Raw genomic sequence first — 13,764 nt, 5'->3', positions numbered from 1 at the left:
AACCGAATGGCATCGATACATAGCAATAAGTCCCCACCGGAGTGGTAAAAGAAGTTTTTTCTTTATCCTCTATGGACATCCGAATTTGGTGATAACCAGAGTTTGCATCTAAAAAATATAAAAGATCGCACCTCGCGATTCCATCTACAATCTGATCTATGCGGGGTAAAGGAAAATGATCTTTTGGGCAAGCCTTGTTTAGGTCGGTGTAGTCGACGCACATGCGGAGCTTGCCGTTGGCCTTCGGGACGATGACTGGGTTCACCGGCCACTCGAGGTGGAGGACTTCTCAGATGAAGCCGGCGTCAAGGAGCTTACTTACTTGCTCCCGGATGAACTCCTGGCGCTCGGGCGCTTGCCGCCGGACTTTCTGCTTCACCGGCTGCGCGTCCGGGCGCACAGCCAGGTGGTGCTCGATCACCTCCCTAGGGATCCCGGGCATATCGGACAGCTGCCATGCAAACACGTCGATGTTATCCCGGAGGAAGGCGACGAGCGCGGTTTCCTATTTGCCGCCCAGGTCACCGCCAATTCGGACGACCTGGGAAGCGTCGTCGCCCACCACCACCTCCTTCGTTGGAACGGAGGCGTCGGTAGTGAGTTGGGGTTTGGATGAAGAGGGTCCCGGGCCCCCTGACTGACCTTCGACCTCGACCCAAGCTGAGACCAAGGCCGAGTATAACTGCTTGGCGCAGGAGACGGCGCTGTCGGTCTCGGCGGACACGGAGATGGGGCCCGCAGGGCCCGGCATCTTGACCGTGAGGTATGCATAGTGGGTGACCACTATGAACCGAGCGAGCGCTGGGCGCCCGAGGATGGCGTTGTAGGGGAGGGGAAGCTCCACGACGTAGAAGATGATGTTCTCCGTCCGGAAGTTATCCCGGCTCCCGAATATCACGGGCAGCTCGACCTACCCAAGGGGCAGGGAGTGCCCGGGTGTCACCCCGTAAAAGGGGAGCGACGGCTTTAGGCGCCTGGAAGGCACCTGCAGCTACTCGAAGGCTTCCCTGGAGAGGAGGTTCAGGCCTGCACCCCCGTCGATCAGCACCCTGCTGACCTTTACGTTGCAGATGGTGGGGGACACTACTAGGGGTAGTAGCCCCACGCCTGCAGTACTGGTGGGGTGATCGGCCAAGCTGAACATGGTCGGGCCGTCCGACCACTTCAGGGGCCTTGCGGCCTCAGTGCTCGGGGTCGCCGAGCAAACCTCGCGCCGCATGGTCTTGACGCTGCGGCGGGAGGAGGGCGTGTATGCGCCCTCGTCGATAAAAGCGACGGTGTGCTCAGGCTCCTGGAAGCTGAGCTCTTGGTTGTCGGGGGCGGCTCTGTCGTCGCCACCCCTGCGGGGCTCCTCGCGGTCCCTCTGGTGCTGCTCGATGAGACCTTTGACTGTGCGGCACTCCGTGAGGTCATGCCACTTGCTCTGGTGGATCTGGCACCACTTCCCCGGTTCGGGCCTCGCGGGAGCGGGGGCCCTTGCGGGAGCGGGAGCCCTCGTGGGAGCCGGAGCCCTGGGAGGGGCTCGGGCCGGAGCCCTCGCAGGAGCGGGCCTTCTGTCGGCGGTCGCCCGGTGAGCTGGCCGGCAGTCGGGTTCCTGTGCTGGCCCATGGGCGGGGCCCTGAGCCAGCTCGACGAGGACAGCCTCGCGCCTCCTTCTCTTTTTCTTTTCCCGCCTGTCGGAGCGGGAAGGACCTGGTTGATCGGCGGCGGGATGCTCAGGACGCAGAACATGCCATGCCCGAGCCTCCGCTGCCTTAGCGCACTTGTCAGCCAGCGCGAAGAGTTCCGCGGTGGTTTTGACTTCGTGCGTGCCTAGCTTCTCGAGCATCCGCTCATCGCGGACACCCTGCCAGAATGCGACAATGATAGCGTGGGGGGTTATCCGCGTGATGGTGTTGCAGACCTGGCTGAAGCGCTGTATGAAGCGCCGCAGCGTGTCCCCCTCCTGTTGTTTGATGGCGTGGAGGTCGCACTCCAGGCCGGGGCGCGTGAACGTGCCCTGAAAGTTTGCCACAAACTGGTGGCAAAGATCATCCCAGGAGCCGATAGATCCTGGGGGTAAGTTCATAAGCCAAGAGCGGGCATAGCCCCTCAAGGTGACATGAAAATAGTTGGCCATCACATTTTCACTGCCGTCAGCCGCTTGGACAGCAGTGGTGTAGATTTGGAGGAACTCGACAGGGTCGATGGACCCATCGTACTTCTCCGGCAGTTCTGGTCGGAACTTGGTGGGCCATTTGACCCGGCGGAGCTCGCTGGTGAAGGCACGGCAGTCTGTGCCGTACCCTGCGACGCGGGCAGCGCCTTTAGGCGGTGAACCTCGGTGAGCCGGGGAGCCCCGGCGGTCATGGGCCGGCATGGAGGAGGCCTGGTCCTCGGCTTCGGCCTCATGCTGGGATTCCCACTGGCGTTCGAGGGTAACACGTGCATCTTCGACGGCCCTCCGCTCGTTGAGGTGCAAGCGGAGGCCTTGAGCTCTGGTAGTGGCTAGGGGGGCGGCACTCCGCTTGGAGGCCCCTCGGTCGGTTTGATCGCCACCTGACGATGGGTCGGTCTTAGCTACGCCGGTGGGAGGTAGCTCGAGAACTCTCGGTCAGCACCTGACGGTGAGCCGTGCCGACCAAGGCGGCCACCTCCTGGAGCCAGCGGCCTTCTAGGGTTTCCCCCACCGCCTGGACTGGCGGGTGCCTGAGGAGAGCTTGTGCCGCAAGCAGCGCACTTCCAGGACTGGCCTCGCCAAAGGCGAGCCTACGCCGCAACGGCGCCCGGCGCTGTCCAGACGTGGATCTGGCGGCATGAGTTTCTGCCGCCTGCTGAGGGTTAGGTGGTGCGCTAGCGACGATGGCGACGGCCCTGCTGGGCCCAGCGCCATGGTCCCCCTGAGAGGGGAGCGCCGTGCGTGCGAACCATGGCTGCTACTGAGGAGCAGCAGCGACTGGGGCCTCCTGCGCAAGGGGCTCCATTTCCTCACTGGAGCTGGAGCCGGTGCGCCGGAGACGATGGCCACCTGCCATTTTTTCTGCAGGAAAAAATAAACAAACAAATTCAGGGATGCAACCTCCCTACTTGGCGCGCCAGCTGTCGGAGGGTGAACTCCTATCGCAGGGATCCTGAGGGACCCCTTTTTGAGATTCAGCATGGGGGATGATTCTGAATATGTTTGCGGGAGAAATAAATGGATTTAAATGCGATGGCAGATGGGGTGGAATGATCTAATGCAGGATGCAGTAAATGCACTAGAGGGATTTTTAGATAGGTTCGGGTCGCACTGAGCATAATACCCTACTCCTGTGTGGATGCTATAAATGCCTTAAGAATGTCTCTTAGGAATGTTGCTGGTTACAAGAATGTTTGTCTATCCTAGAGCTTCAGGCTCCTTGTTCTTCGGTGGTCTCAGCTTATGTGCTTGTACGAAGGTGTTCCTCAATCTCTCAGAGTGTCGTACTGAGCGCTGGAGAGCTCGATCCGGCCTCTGAGAGTTCTCTGAAAAGTTGTCTTTGTCCGTGCCCGTCGGCTCTCTTAAATACCCGCCGGCGGTAACGTGCCCCGAAAGGGAGGGCACGAGTTCCAAGGCACCCTAAATGGAAAAGCGGTCATGATGGGCTGCTGCGCGACATGACGGGGGGTTGAAAACGTGCCCCCTGCCCTGTCTTCGGTCGTCATGATGGCGCTGGCAACGGGCGTCGTGGAGAGGGCCCACCGGGCAGCCGCAGAACAGCCCGGTGTGCCCGCCCGGTCTTGTTCGTCTAACACAGCAGGGTGGCAGGCGGGGTGCCTCGGGCCTTGCGATGCTATCCCGAGGCGCACCGGATGACGCGGGATGGGACCCGTGCATTAAATGTCCCCACGCCCTTCTGCCAGAATGTGGCAGGGACTGACACCGAGTGTGGCAGGAGCAGTTGGAGGTGACAGGCCACGCGCCCTCTTAAATGCGGCATCGGGCCTTTCACAGGCTGACACCTCACCGCTGGACCCTTGTGGAGGCCACTGACGAAGGATTTCTTAGGCCGTTGAGGAACCGAGTGCTCGGGGGTCACTGTTCACACACCCGAGCACTCTCTCCCGAAAACGCACTCTCTCTGTCCTCGGGGAACCGAGTGCTCGGGGGCTACTGTTCACGGCCCCGAGCACTCTCTCCCGGAATTGACTGTTCGGATCCCCGGGGAACCGAGTGCTCGGGGGCCACTGTTCGCAGCCCCGAGCACTCTCTCCCGGAACTACCTTCCTTGGGTCCTCGGGCTACTTGGGTGCTCGGGGGCCACTGTTCATGACCCCGAGCACTCTCTTCCCGGCACTTAGTCTTCGCAGATCATCAGGGAACTCGGGTATTCGGGGACCACTATTCATGGTCCCGAGCACCCCCTCCCGGGACTTAGTCTTCTCGTACCTCGCGGAGATGAACCCCGCGGGAAGGCGCCACGTGGTAGATTGCTGGCCCAGCCTCGGGATTCTGGGACCCCTGGTTCCTGATTCACCGACAGATACCCACTTAGGCCCCTTAATCGCTTTGTAGCTGCTTCCGATGTTGAAGAAATGCATCTTTGCAAGCCATGTGCCCCTCAATGCATCAATCGTGAAGTACAATGATATGTATTGTGATCCATCGTTACCGCCCATATCCTTGCAAGCGGCGAAGGCATGGGAGCACGATATATGATGCAATTTTGGTTTATTGCATGCGCACTTCACCTCGTGAGCTCTAAATTGATATTGCTGCATGGTATCCCCTACACTATAACTTGAAGCATACATGCGATGGCACATGACCTCGAATTCATTACTAGTCAAGTTGTAGATCCTGGCTCGATAAAAGTGTGTCTTGTTCCTACTTCTGGATATGATTTTCTCCACCTTAGGTGCAAACCGCGTGTTGCACTCCATAGCAACATTACCACAATCTTAAAAGTAATCCGGCGTTCTATAGAATGTGAGCTCAATGATGGCTTAAATATCTAAGGAGAAATGTTATAATATAGGCTTATCTAATGGGCTAAAATGTGGGCACTTACCTAAACTAGGTCATGGGGGCATGGGCCTACAGGCCTATTAGTGATGAGAAGTTTTGTCACATATTATTTTCTATTAGAATATAGTTATAATATCTAATAAAAATATAATATTATAAAAGTATTTTTAAAGATAAATCTACACGTATGATTTTTATATTTTCAAACTAAATATTTTGGAAGCTATTAGTGATCAATGTTTTAAAAATTTGACTGTATTTTGACAAAACGACAAGTATTTTTGACTGGAGGGAGTATAAAGAGAGCAGGGTTCCTAAGTTATATATGCAATCATCAGTTAAGTAGAGCGGAGCGGTACCATTATTTGATTATTGTGTGGTAACATGAATATTACAACAGTGACAACCATATTTTCTTAAGAGGGAGACCGAGACCACCGTATGCATAATATAGTGCAGTTATACCCAAGCCAATTTGCCAGAACTATCAAATATGCTGTTTCCAAACTTCCTTGACAAATTGGAACACTCTATTCAACAAAGACTTGTATATCAGTAATTGATAAATGAAACCATATACTTCATCTGACAGTTCTTTTTCTCCATAAATTTTGGCGTGCGTGTATACCAATCATGCATATAATCCCACCCATATTATGTAGAGTTCACATTCTTCTCCCACCAGTTCCCGACTCCCTTTGGCAGTTGAAGTAGACGGCGGCGACCGGCGGGCCGAGGTTGTAGAGCTCGGCGAAGTCGCGGGTGCTGAAGTTCTGCCGCCACCCCGGGGCGTAGACCGTCTGCCGGCCGAGCTGTTGGAAGAGCAGAAACACCAGCCGGTGGATCCCGAGCACCGGCCGTGGGCTCTCGTAGCACACAACCTCAGTCCCTATGCGTTCAAGTATGAATGTTCAAATTAGCATCTATATAGTGATAGACCTCGGCATATTTGTCAAAAACAAATTTTACTGTGACAATAGTTCATCGTCAGTACCAAAAGAAACTCCTGTGGTCGCCGGGATGTCGGTGACCAGCCTGCATTAGCAGATCAAAGTAGATTTGATTTAGCATACACGTAAGTGAAAAAACATCTTCGTACGAGATTATCAGATCATGAGAAATCGTAGCCAAGCTAATAGTTTTCTTTCAAACTGCAAGTTAATATGTTTGAAGTGGACTGTCCCGGGAAATCTACAGTACGTAGTATACGTGTGACAAAACATAATACTAACCAGGCTTACTACTCGCATGATGTTGTAGTTGCACAATTGCATTTACAGGTTGTGATAGAGATGATATTAGCCCACTGATAAAAAAATCTTGTGTGTTTCAGGTGAAAAGTTTTGTTAGCTGAATTATTGCCTTAAATTTCGTCTTGTACAGTTAAAAATCAAATTAGCTAGTGGTGAGCCAACCCCTCTGCCACAAAGGAAGTGTACTCCGGATAACTTGAAATAATTTGTGCATCAAGATATGTTGGTGCCTTGCAGATTGAGTTTGCAAAACAAAACCTGAACAAATATAGTCTGCTTTAGTACTGGTTCTGAAGAAAAGAGTTTGCAAATCTTGAAGCAAAAATAATATAAAGGTTAAGCTTACATTTCCCACTAATAGGTCCTAAATCATCCTTTCGTCACTGAAAATTTTCGCTTTTCATTTGTGGCACTCTCTTTAAAAGTGTTGTAGCTTGTTTTGTTCTTTACTTTTGAGAAACCAAGTTGAAATGTAACTTGGATTATTTCTGATGAGTGATTGAAGGTTGCTTAAGTTGATTTGATGATTTTACCTCAGAGCCAAAGCTTTTACCTCAGAACTAGAGTTTTTACCCTCAATCTAATGATCTGACACTGAAAAGAATGGCTTCACTAGATGATCCGATGCTGAACACTAAAAAGCTAAAGAATGAAGTAAAATCTTGTGACTTTCAGTAAAAAGCTCACCAGATGGTTCGGTGCTCTGAAGATGTGAACACCGGACTATTTGTTGCAGAGAAGAAATTTTTCAAAGGAAAATGAAGCTTTGAACATCGGATGGTCCGTTGTTTGGGTTGTGGACACCAGAGGCTTCCACCGGATCTTATTTTCAAAGAAGTAAAAACTATTGACTTTTGGTAAAATGCTCATCGGATGGTCCGGTGTTAAGAAAATGAGAACACTGAAGCATTTTCCAGAGAAAGTAAAAAACTGTTGACTTTGGTAAAATGAGCTTGAACTTGGTAAAAAGTGTTCTCGATTTTTTCTGGATAAGCTTTGAATTGTGCATTTAGATTTTGACTAATATATAATGAATTTGGAGATGGTTTGAAGAAACATGTTTGCTTATCTCATGGTGCGCAGGTGATGGATGCAACTTGACGGTTGACGGCGAGTGATCGGGGTCAAGCGGGGTGCTTGGTGCTAGACGATCAAGGAGGCTGGGCGGAGTCGAGAGCGATCCTATTGGTACACATGGAGGTCAAGCAAGGTATGAGATGAAGGTTGATGAAGACGGCATGTTGATAGTCAAGTGAAGAGGATGTCGGTGCAAGTGATAAGGCGACCTGAGGGATTGGGAGCGAGAGAGAGTTATCGGCGGTCAAGATTGCAAGATGAAGGACACGTGTCGACATCAGAGCACTAGCTTGAGGTGAAGCAAGTGGTGACTAGTCATGCTTTGAGAAGCGTGCTAGGGTTTCGTAGTTTGACCTCAAAACCGTGGGAGGACTAGAGGTCCACGTGGTATCATCGCGAAGCTTACATTGAGACAAAGCTAAGTCATGAGAACGCCGCGGCCTTCTAATGAATGGAGAAGAAAATAGATCAAAATGTCATCGGTGGTAGTTAGGAGTGTACTACAAGAGATGGATATTTTGGGAAAAAGTTAGGAAACTTAGCGGTCAAATTTTCTAGATCTAAAAATAGAGGAATAGGGCTATGGGAGGACTTGAACCAGCCATTTGGAAGAGCCTAGTGATAGATTTTGAGGAGAGAAGAGAATAGTCTTAGCCTTGTAATAGGTTAGAGTTTTTGTGAAGGAAAAAGCTTGTAATCCGTTTAAAATAGGATTAACCTCTTTGAGTAATGAAGTTTATATTTTTGCATATTCTTGAGTTCCCCTCTTTCTAGTTTTCTTCTATTGTTCCCTTGCAAGTTTGCAAGTTCTCGGTGTTTTGTTGTTGATTTTCGTTTTTTCTTTTGGGCTGAAATTTCAACACCTTAGGAGGTTGTTCTTCTTGATGCTAGAGGCATAGAATTCACATTCACATGTATATGTGATGGAGTCTTGAATTCCCTTGCCTCTAGACTATCATCTTAAAGAGTTTACTTGTGCGATGATCTTGTCTTTGTTTTATCCATCTTCAAAGTTGCGAGTTTTTGGACACAATGACATATGGAATAGTCTTGAATGAAACATATGGCTCATATTTCATCCGATGAGTCATATTGACTTGAAACTTTTCATCTTGCTTTGTCTATCTGAGTATTTTGCTTCTGCTCAAGGATTGAGGTGCGTTGGGTGATCAAAATAGAAGAAGATCATCTATTTCATAAGAAATTGTTGAGACACCTACAACTTTTTACTACAAATCATTGATGGAGGACACTACATCAATCCTACAACTTTTCACTACAATTAGTTATCTACAAGTCAAATTAGTAGGTTTATAGTCAAATTAGCACACGCCACTCTCCGCAAAAAAAAAAAAGCACTCTAACCTAATTCTATCAGTCGGATTGAAGAGAGAAAAATGATGGGTGAGAAGGGTCTATAGAAGGTAAAATGGTTATACACACACACATATATATATATACATACACATACACATACACATATACATATATACATATACATACATATACATATATACATATACATATACATATACATACATACATATATATATATATACATATATATATACATGTATATATATATATACATATATATATGCCTCAATCTTGTGTTTTTAGCTTCAATTTAAGAGTTCAATATGCATTTGGTATTCTTGTGTGATTGTATGCTCATTTATCTTTCCATGCCATCTATACACATGTTTTCCTGAAAATGAATCTGTGCACTAGTTGACACGCCTACTCATGGTTTAGGCATTTCAAACGTGTCCAACAAATCATTGATGGAGGACACACTAATGCTATAGGGTTCTATATATAGATTATCCTCTTCATTTTTCCTACAAATAGTATGGATATATTATTATCTGATACATTTGCAAGGTATTTGATGAAATGATTTTGGGAGGCCTTGCACACTACCAAATTCTTGATAATATGCTTCCTAGACGATTAACACCCGTTAGGAATAAAGTCTGAAAAAAACGTTAGGAATAGGCAAAAAACATGCATCAATATTTGATAATGCACCTAATTAAATACTATACTTTAGTTGGCGACATCATATTATGTGACAATAACATGCATCAACATCTTCCAGGGTTCTGTCCAAAGCTATGAAAATATATACTAAAATTTCCAGATAGATAGACATTCCGATAATCTGATCCATGGAAGAACACACCCGTTAGGAATAAAGTCTGAAAAAAACGTTAGGAATAGGCAAAAAACATGCATCAATATTTGATAATGCACCTAATTAAATACTATGCTTTAGTTGGCGACATCATATTATGTGACAATAACATGCATCAACATCTTCCAGGGTTCTGTCCACAGCTATGAAAATATATACTAAAATTTTCAGATAGATAGACATTCCGATAATCTGATCCATGGAAGAACGCATTGAAGAAATATTTGATATTACTTTTGCGATCAGGGCAATTAGTTAATGTCTTTACTTGGGATTATGTTTATAACCATCGGAAATATTTAGTGTTAGCTAGTGATGAAATGCTATTAAGTTTAGTTCATAACTATATACAAACAAAGGCACTAGATCACATATTTTACAACAGAAAAACCTCAAGGAGTACGGGCACAATGGGACATGGCACATCGAGGATGCTACATTTCTTCATATCTTCACAACTCAGCTGATCCAATGGTTGATGCAAAAGTCACTGAGGGGGTGTTTAATGAGGAAGAATACTCGAGGAACTCGAGATCGATATATATTTACGATTTTGTGCAAACTTAGACCTAAATCCTTCTTATCCAAACAGACCCCTAGCTGTTGAGAATATCCAAACACGCCATTAGTTGTTGGGAAGATTACTGATGTCTTACGGGGTGAAAGGTCATGCATTTCATTCATCACTAGGATTATAATTGGATTATGAGCAGCTGATAGTTGTTCTTCTAATTGTCAAAAAGTTGCACTTTCCATGTTAACATATTGTTTGGATCATGATCCTTGAAATGATTGTTCTTGTGTCGATGGAATACGGATCGTGGTAAATTTTAGAATTGAACATAAAAAATCGTGAGTTTAGATATTATTACAGGGACTTATCACTATTTTTTATGAGTCTACCTGCTAATTTATTATTTTTTCCCTTAAAAAAATGCTCCAAGTTATTAACAAAATGGTATCTTGGCTTACGCAATCTGTTCTATGTACGTATGATCTAACTGGGATTGGAGGATCCCACAGCACCGTACGACATGATGAGCTAGATATGGATAAGATGCTGACAGTGTTGTGTCCTTCCATGAAAGAGACAAGAATGGAAAGAGAGCTAAATCACATAGCCGTGATCTTGGCATGCAATCAAATCTGCAGACAGAATTCGAGTATGAATGATCCTGCTTCCTGCACGAAGGTCCAGATTTGGCAGTACTGAGGTGGATCGGAATTAGATGAGTTAACACTTAGCTGATGCGTGTTTGATCGATGGATCTCAAACAGTAGTATCCTAGGCATTCGATCACGCACTCACCAGTGCAAGTACTCCCTGAGGCTGGGATCGCTCGGGCTTGGAGCATCCGGATCCACCATCACCTGCAAAATAATTAAGCAGTTGATTAATTTGGAGTGTTCATACGCTAGAGCTAGCTAGCTAGCTGCTCTGATGATCCTAGCTAGCTGCTAGTAGAGAATGGATATAATTACGGGACGTGTACCAGGGTGTAGAAGGTGCGCATGTCGGGTCCGCCGACCTCGACGCGCGGCTGCTCGGCGATGGCGGAGGGCCTGAGCTCGAAGCCGTTGGAGATCTCCCGCGCGGCGTACGCCACCCGCAGCGGCACCCGGCGCACGAAGGGGTCCACCACGTCGCCGATCACCCGCCCCACCACCAGCGGATCCCCCCGCTGCATGCCGCCTCCCTCCGACTCCGCGCGCGCAGAAGCCGCCCACCAATAATCGCCTCGCCCTCGCCCTCGCGCACGCGTTGCACCACGACCAGCTCTGGCTTGTCGCTCGCGCCTACTTATAGAGCGAGCGGTGGCCTCTGGCTGTTCGCTCACGCGAGCTAGCTAGCTGGCTAGCTCAGCTAGGCAAGGCAAGGCAGCTTCCGTGCGGAAGCAGCGGGGCCCGGGTGATCTGATTGGACTGGTGCTGTCGATCGCCACCGGGGCGGGGCGGGGCGAGGCGAGTGGGAATCGGCCGGCCGGCCGGCGCGGCGTCCGTCCATCCGGCTCTGCTTGTTGCTGCCGAGGCGAGGAGTCGTGTTTGGGACTTGAAAGGGGGGAGCCGGCTGGGTCAAATGCTCAAAAGATCCGAGCCTGTGCTGCCGTTTCCTAGCTCGTCTAGGAAAGCAAGGACGGGCAGTGCAGGATAGGATCGATAGGCCGGCCGGGGATACATCTAGACACATCACAAGGCAGTCTCCCTCCCTTCCCTCTGCACTCCTCCGTTGGTCGCGCGCGGGGGCTATGCGGTATATGCATGCGTCGTAGCTAGCTAGGGCTCCTGTTCCATTCAGCCGGCGAAGACCCAAGCTCCCGGCCTGTGCCATATAATATACCGATTTTTCTGCACTCGTATTCGTATATACTACCAGACGAGAATGCTACCTGTTCAAGTGCAGAGTGCATGGTGCTCGCTTGTATCAGCTTCAGTTGGCAGGCATATAATGCATGCGTCCAAGCATATCTTCAGCGAGCCGAGGCGTGTGTTTGTGTGTGCGTGAGGTGACTGACGAGACAGCGGATTGGTGGAGAGGTGTGAGGGCAGGGCGGGGCGGGGCGTCCTTTTCGTCACCGCCACTGCACTGCACGTAGCTCTCAGCGGCCATCATGTCGCTCCCCTTCTGTCGAGTTCCCATTGGCCAGACTTAGCTTTCCTCTCTCCGTCCTGTTCTCGGCGGCAATTAATAGTTACCCGCCCGTCAACACGCGGTAAAACGCCGGATCTGGACTCCCGTACGTCCGGGACATCGACACGTCGACGCGCGCCAGCCATTTACCCTTCCTTGCCCGCACAGTAAAAAGTCGTGTCGACCGATCCTCTGCGGCGGCTTCCATCCCGGCTTCTTACTACAAATTTGATCTAGGCCGTGTATGCTACAAGTGGCGGAGCTGGAACAAGATTGCAGGGTCAAGCAAATGAAAAAGATTGCAGGAGGACCAAGTTTAGAAAAGATTACAGGGAGGACTATGTTCCTAGCTAGGCAGGAGCCGGAGGGCGGGGGGCCATGGCTCACCTTGGTCCTAAGAAGTTCTGTCCCTATCTACAGGGATACAAGTTTTGTATTATTAGATCATTAGGGCGATTCAAAATTTAAAAAATAAATTAAAGATTTACTCCTATTTAATTAAGTTAAGAAAAAAACTAAGCAGTAGTCTAAAACTATCAATTAGGTACCGTACCACTTGCTTCGCTACTGTTAGTTGTCTGGACAGAGTTATACGGTAAAATGTGGTTTTAAACTATCAACAGAGGTTTGAAACACGCAACAAAAAAATTATGGTTTTTTTCGAAAAGGGTATTCCTTTTTATATTACCAAAGTAACAGAAAATAAACTTCAGTTTTACATACTATGACTGAATAGAAGGGCGTTTAAGAAAAAGAAAAAGAGGAGTAGGCGCTACGGGGCAGAGAAATCATAACTTGATAAGTTTTACCTGGAACTACAATTAGCGATTTCAAGTTTTATTTGGGACGGCTGCATTGCATGATTCTTCATGTGCGCAGCGCTGGACATACATAATTTTCTCATCACCTGCATTGGAACGTATCAGGATCTCAACAGTGAAATTAAAACGTGTAGCAGATACGGTGGCCACGCACGTTGCAAGTACGTAGCACGGTGAGACAGAACCATACGTGAAGTTGCAGGCCTGGCCCCTGCAGGCTCTCCTTGGACTGTCGTAGCAGCAGAATCTGAATTCACATAGTGGAAGCGTCACGTCCGACCAAAGAAAAGACCGCATGCATGCATGCATGCATCGGTCGGTCAGTGTGGCTTCCTTTGCAGCGCAAGTGACCGCAGTGCCTGTCCTGCGCGACGCACGCGACAAGTATCCGTGTGTGCGCGCGTGCGTGAGTCGAGACGTGCGTGCCAATGGGGTGTCGACGTACGTGTCTGGCGCACGGGCAGATTTTGGGCTAGGAAACAAGATCTTGGCAGGGCCAAGGACCAACTTGGGCAGCACTACTAGCTGTGCAGATTTTGGGCTAGGAAACAAGATCTTGGCAGGGCCAAGGACCAACTTGGGCAGCACTACTAGCTGTGCACGCACCACAGGGAATGAACCACACGCCACGCCTCGCCTCTGTCTGACAGCGCGCGGTGTACCCGATCGTCGAGCTAGCCCTGGCGACGACGAGCTACTGTTTCATTCCGTACAGCCGTTCCATGCAAAATCTAAGGCCCTTGATGGACTTGGGAAACAAAATAATCGGCCTAAACCATACGGGTAAATTAACTATAAAGTTTCTCACAAAATTTCCAGGT

At 48.9% G+C, this 13,764-nt stretch overlaps 1 protein-coding gene across 1 annotated transcript; it reads right to left on the bottom strand.

Annotated features, from left to right (window-relative positions):
• Window positions 1–5,499: 5,499 nt before the first annotated feature.
• LOC133922332 (protein FLOWERING LOCUS T 1) lies at window positions 5,500–11,886 on the bottom strand. The gene is made up of 4 exons (XM_062367659.1): window positions 10,987–11,886; window positions 10,803–10,864; window positions 5,961–6,001; window positions 5,500–5,855 (listed from the first exon to the last, which is right to left on the bottom strand). The coding sequence occupies exons 1-4, from the start codon at window positions 11,179–11,181 to the stop codon at window positions 5,632–5,634; spliced, it is 522 nt and encodes a 173-aa protein (XP_062223643.1). The 5' UTR covers window positions 11,182–11,886; the 3' UTR covers window positions 5,500–5,631.
• Between the last annotated feature and the right edge of the window lie 1,878 nt (window positions 11,887–13,764).

The sequence above is a fragment of the Phragmites australis genome, chromosome 1, assembly GCF_958298935.1.
Source record: "Phragmites australis chromosome 1, lpPhrAust1.1, whole genome shotgun sequence".
Classification (NCBI taxonomy): domain Eukaryota; kingdom Viridiplantae; phylum Streptophyta; class Magnoliopsida; order Poales; family Poaceae; genus Phragmites; species Phragmites australis.
Note: the sequence above shows the minus strand (reverse complement) of the source record. Positions and strands in the feature narration are given on the sequence as shown.

What these genes read in the sequence shown, in the direction of transcription:
- LOC133922332 (XM_062367659.1), bottom strand. Translation starts at nt 11,181, where the DNA reads ATGCAGCGGGGGGATCCGCTGGTGGTGGGGCGGGTGATCGGCGACGTG. An exon ending in CTCAGGGAGTACTTGCACTG is followed by an intron (nt 6,002 to 10,802) that starts GTGAGTGCGTGA and finishes CTGCTAATGCAG; the next exon opens with GCTGGTCACCGACATCCCGG. An exon ending in GACCACAGGAGTTTCTTTTG is followed by an intron (nt 5,856 to 5,960) that starts GTACTGACGATG and finishes TTGAACGCATAG; the next exon opens with GGACTGAGGTTGTGTGCTAC.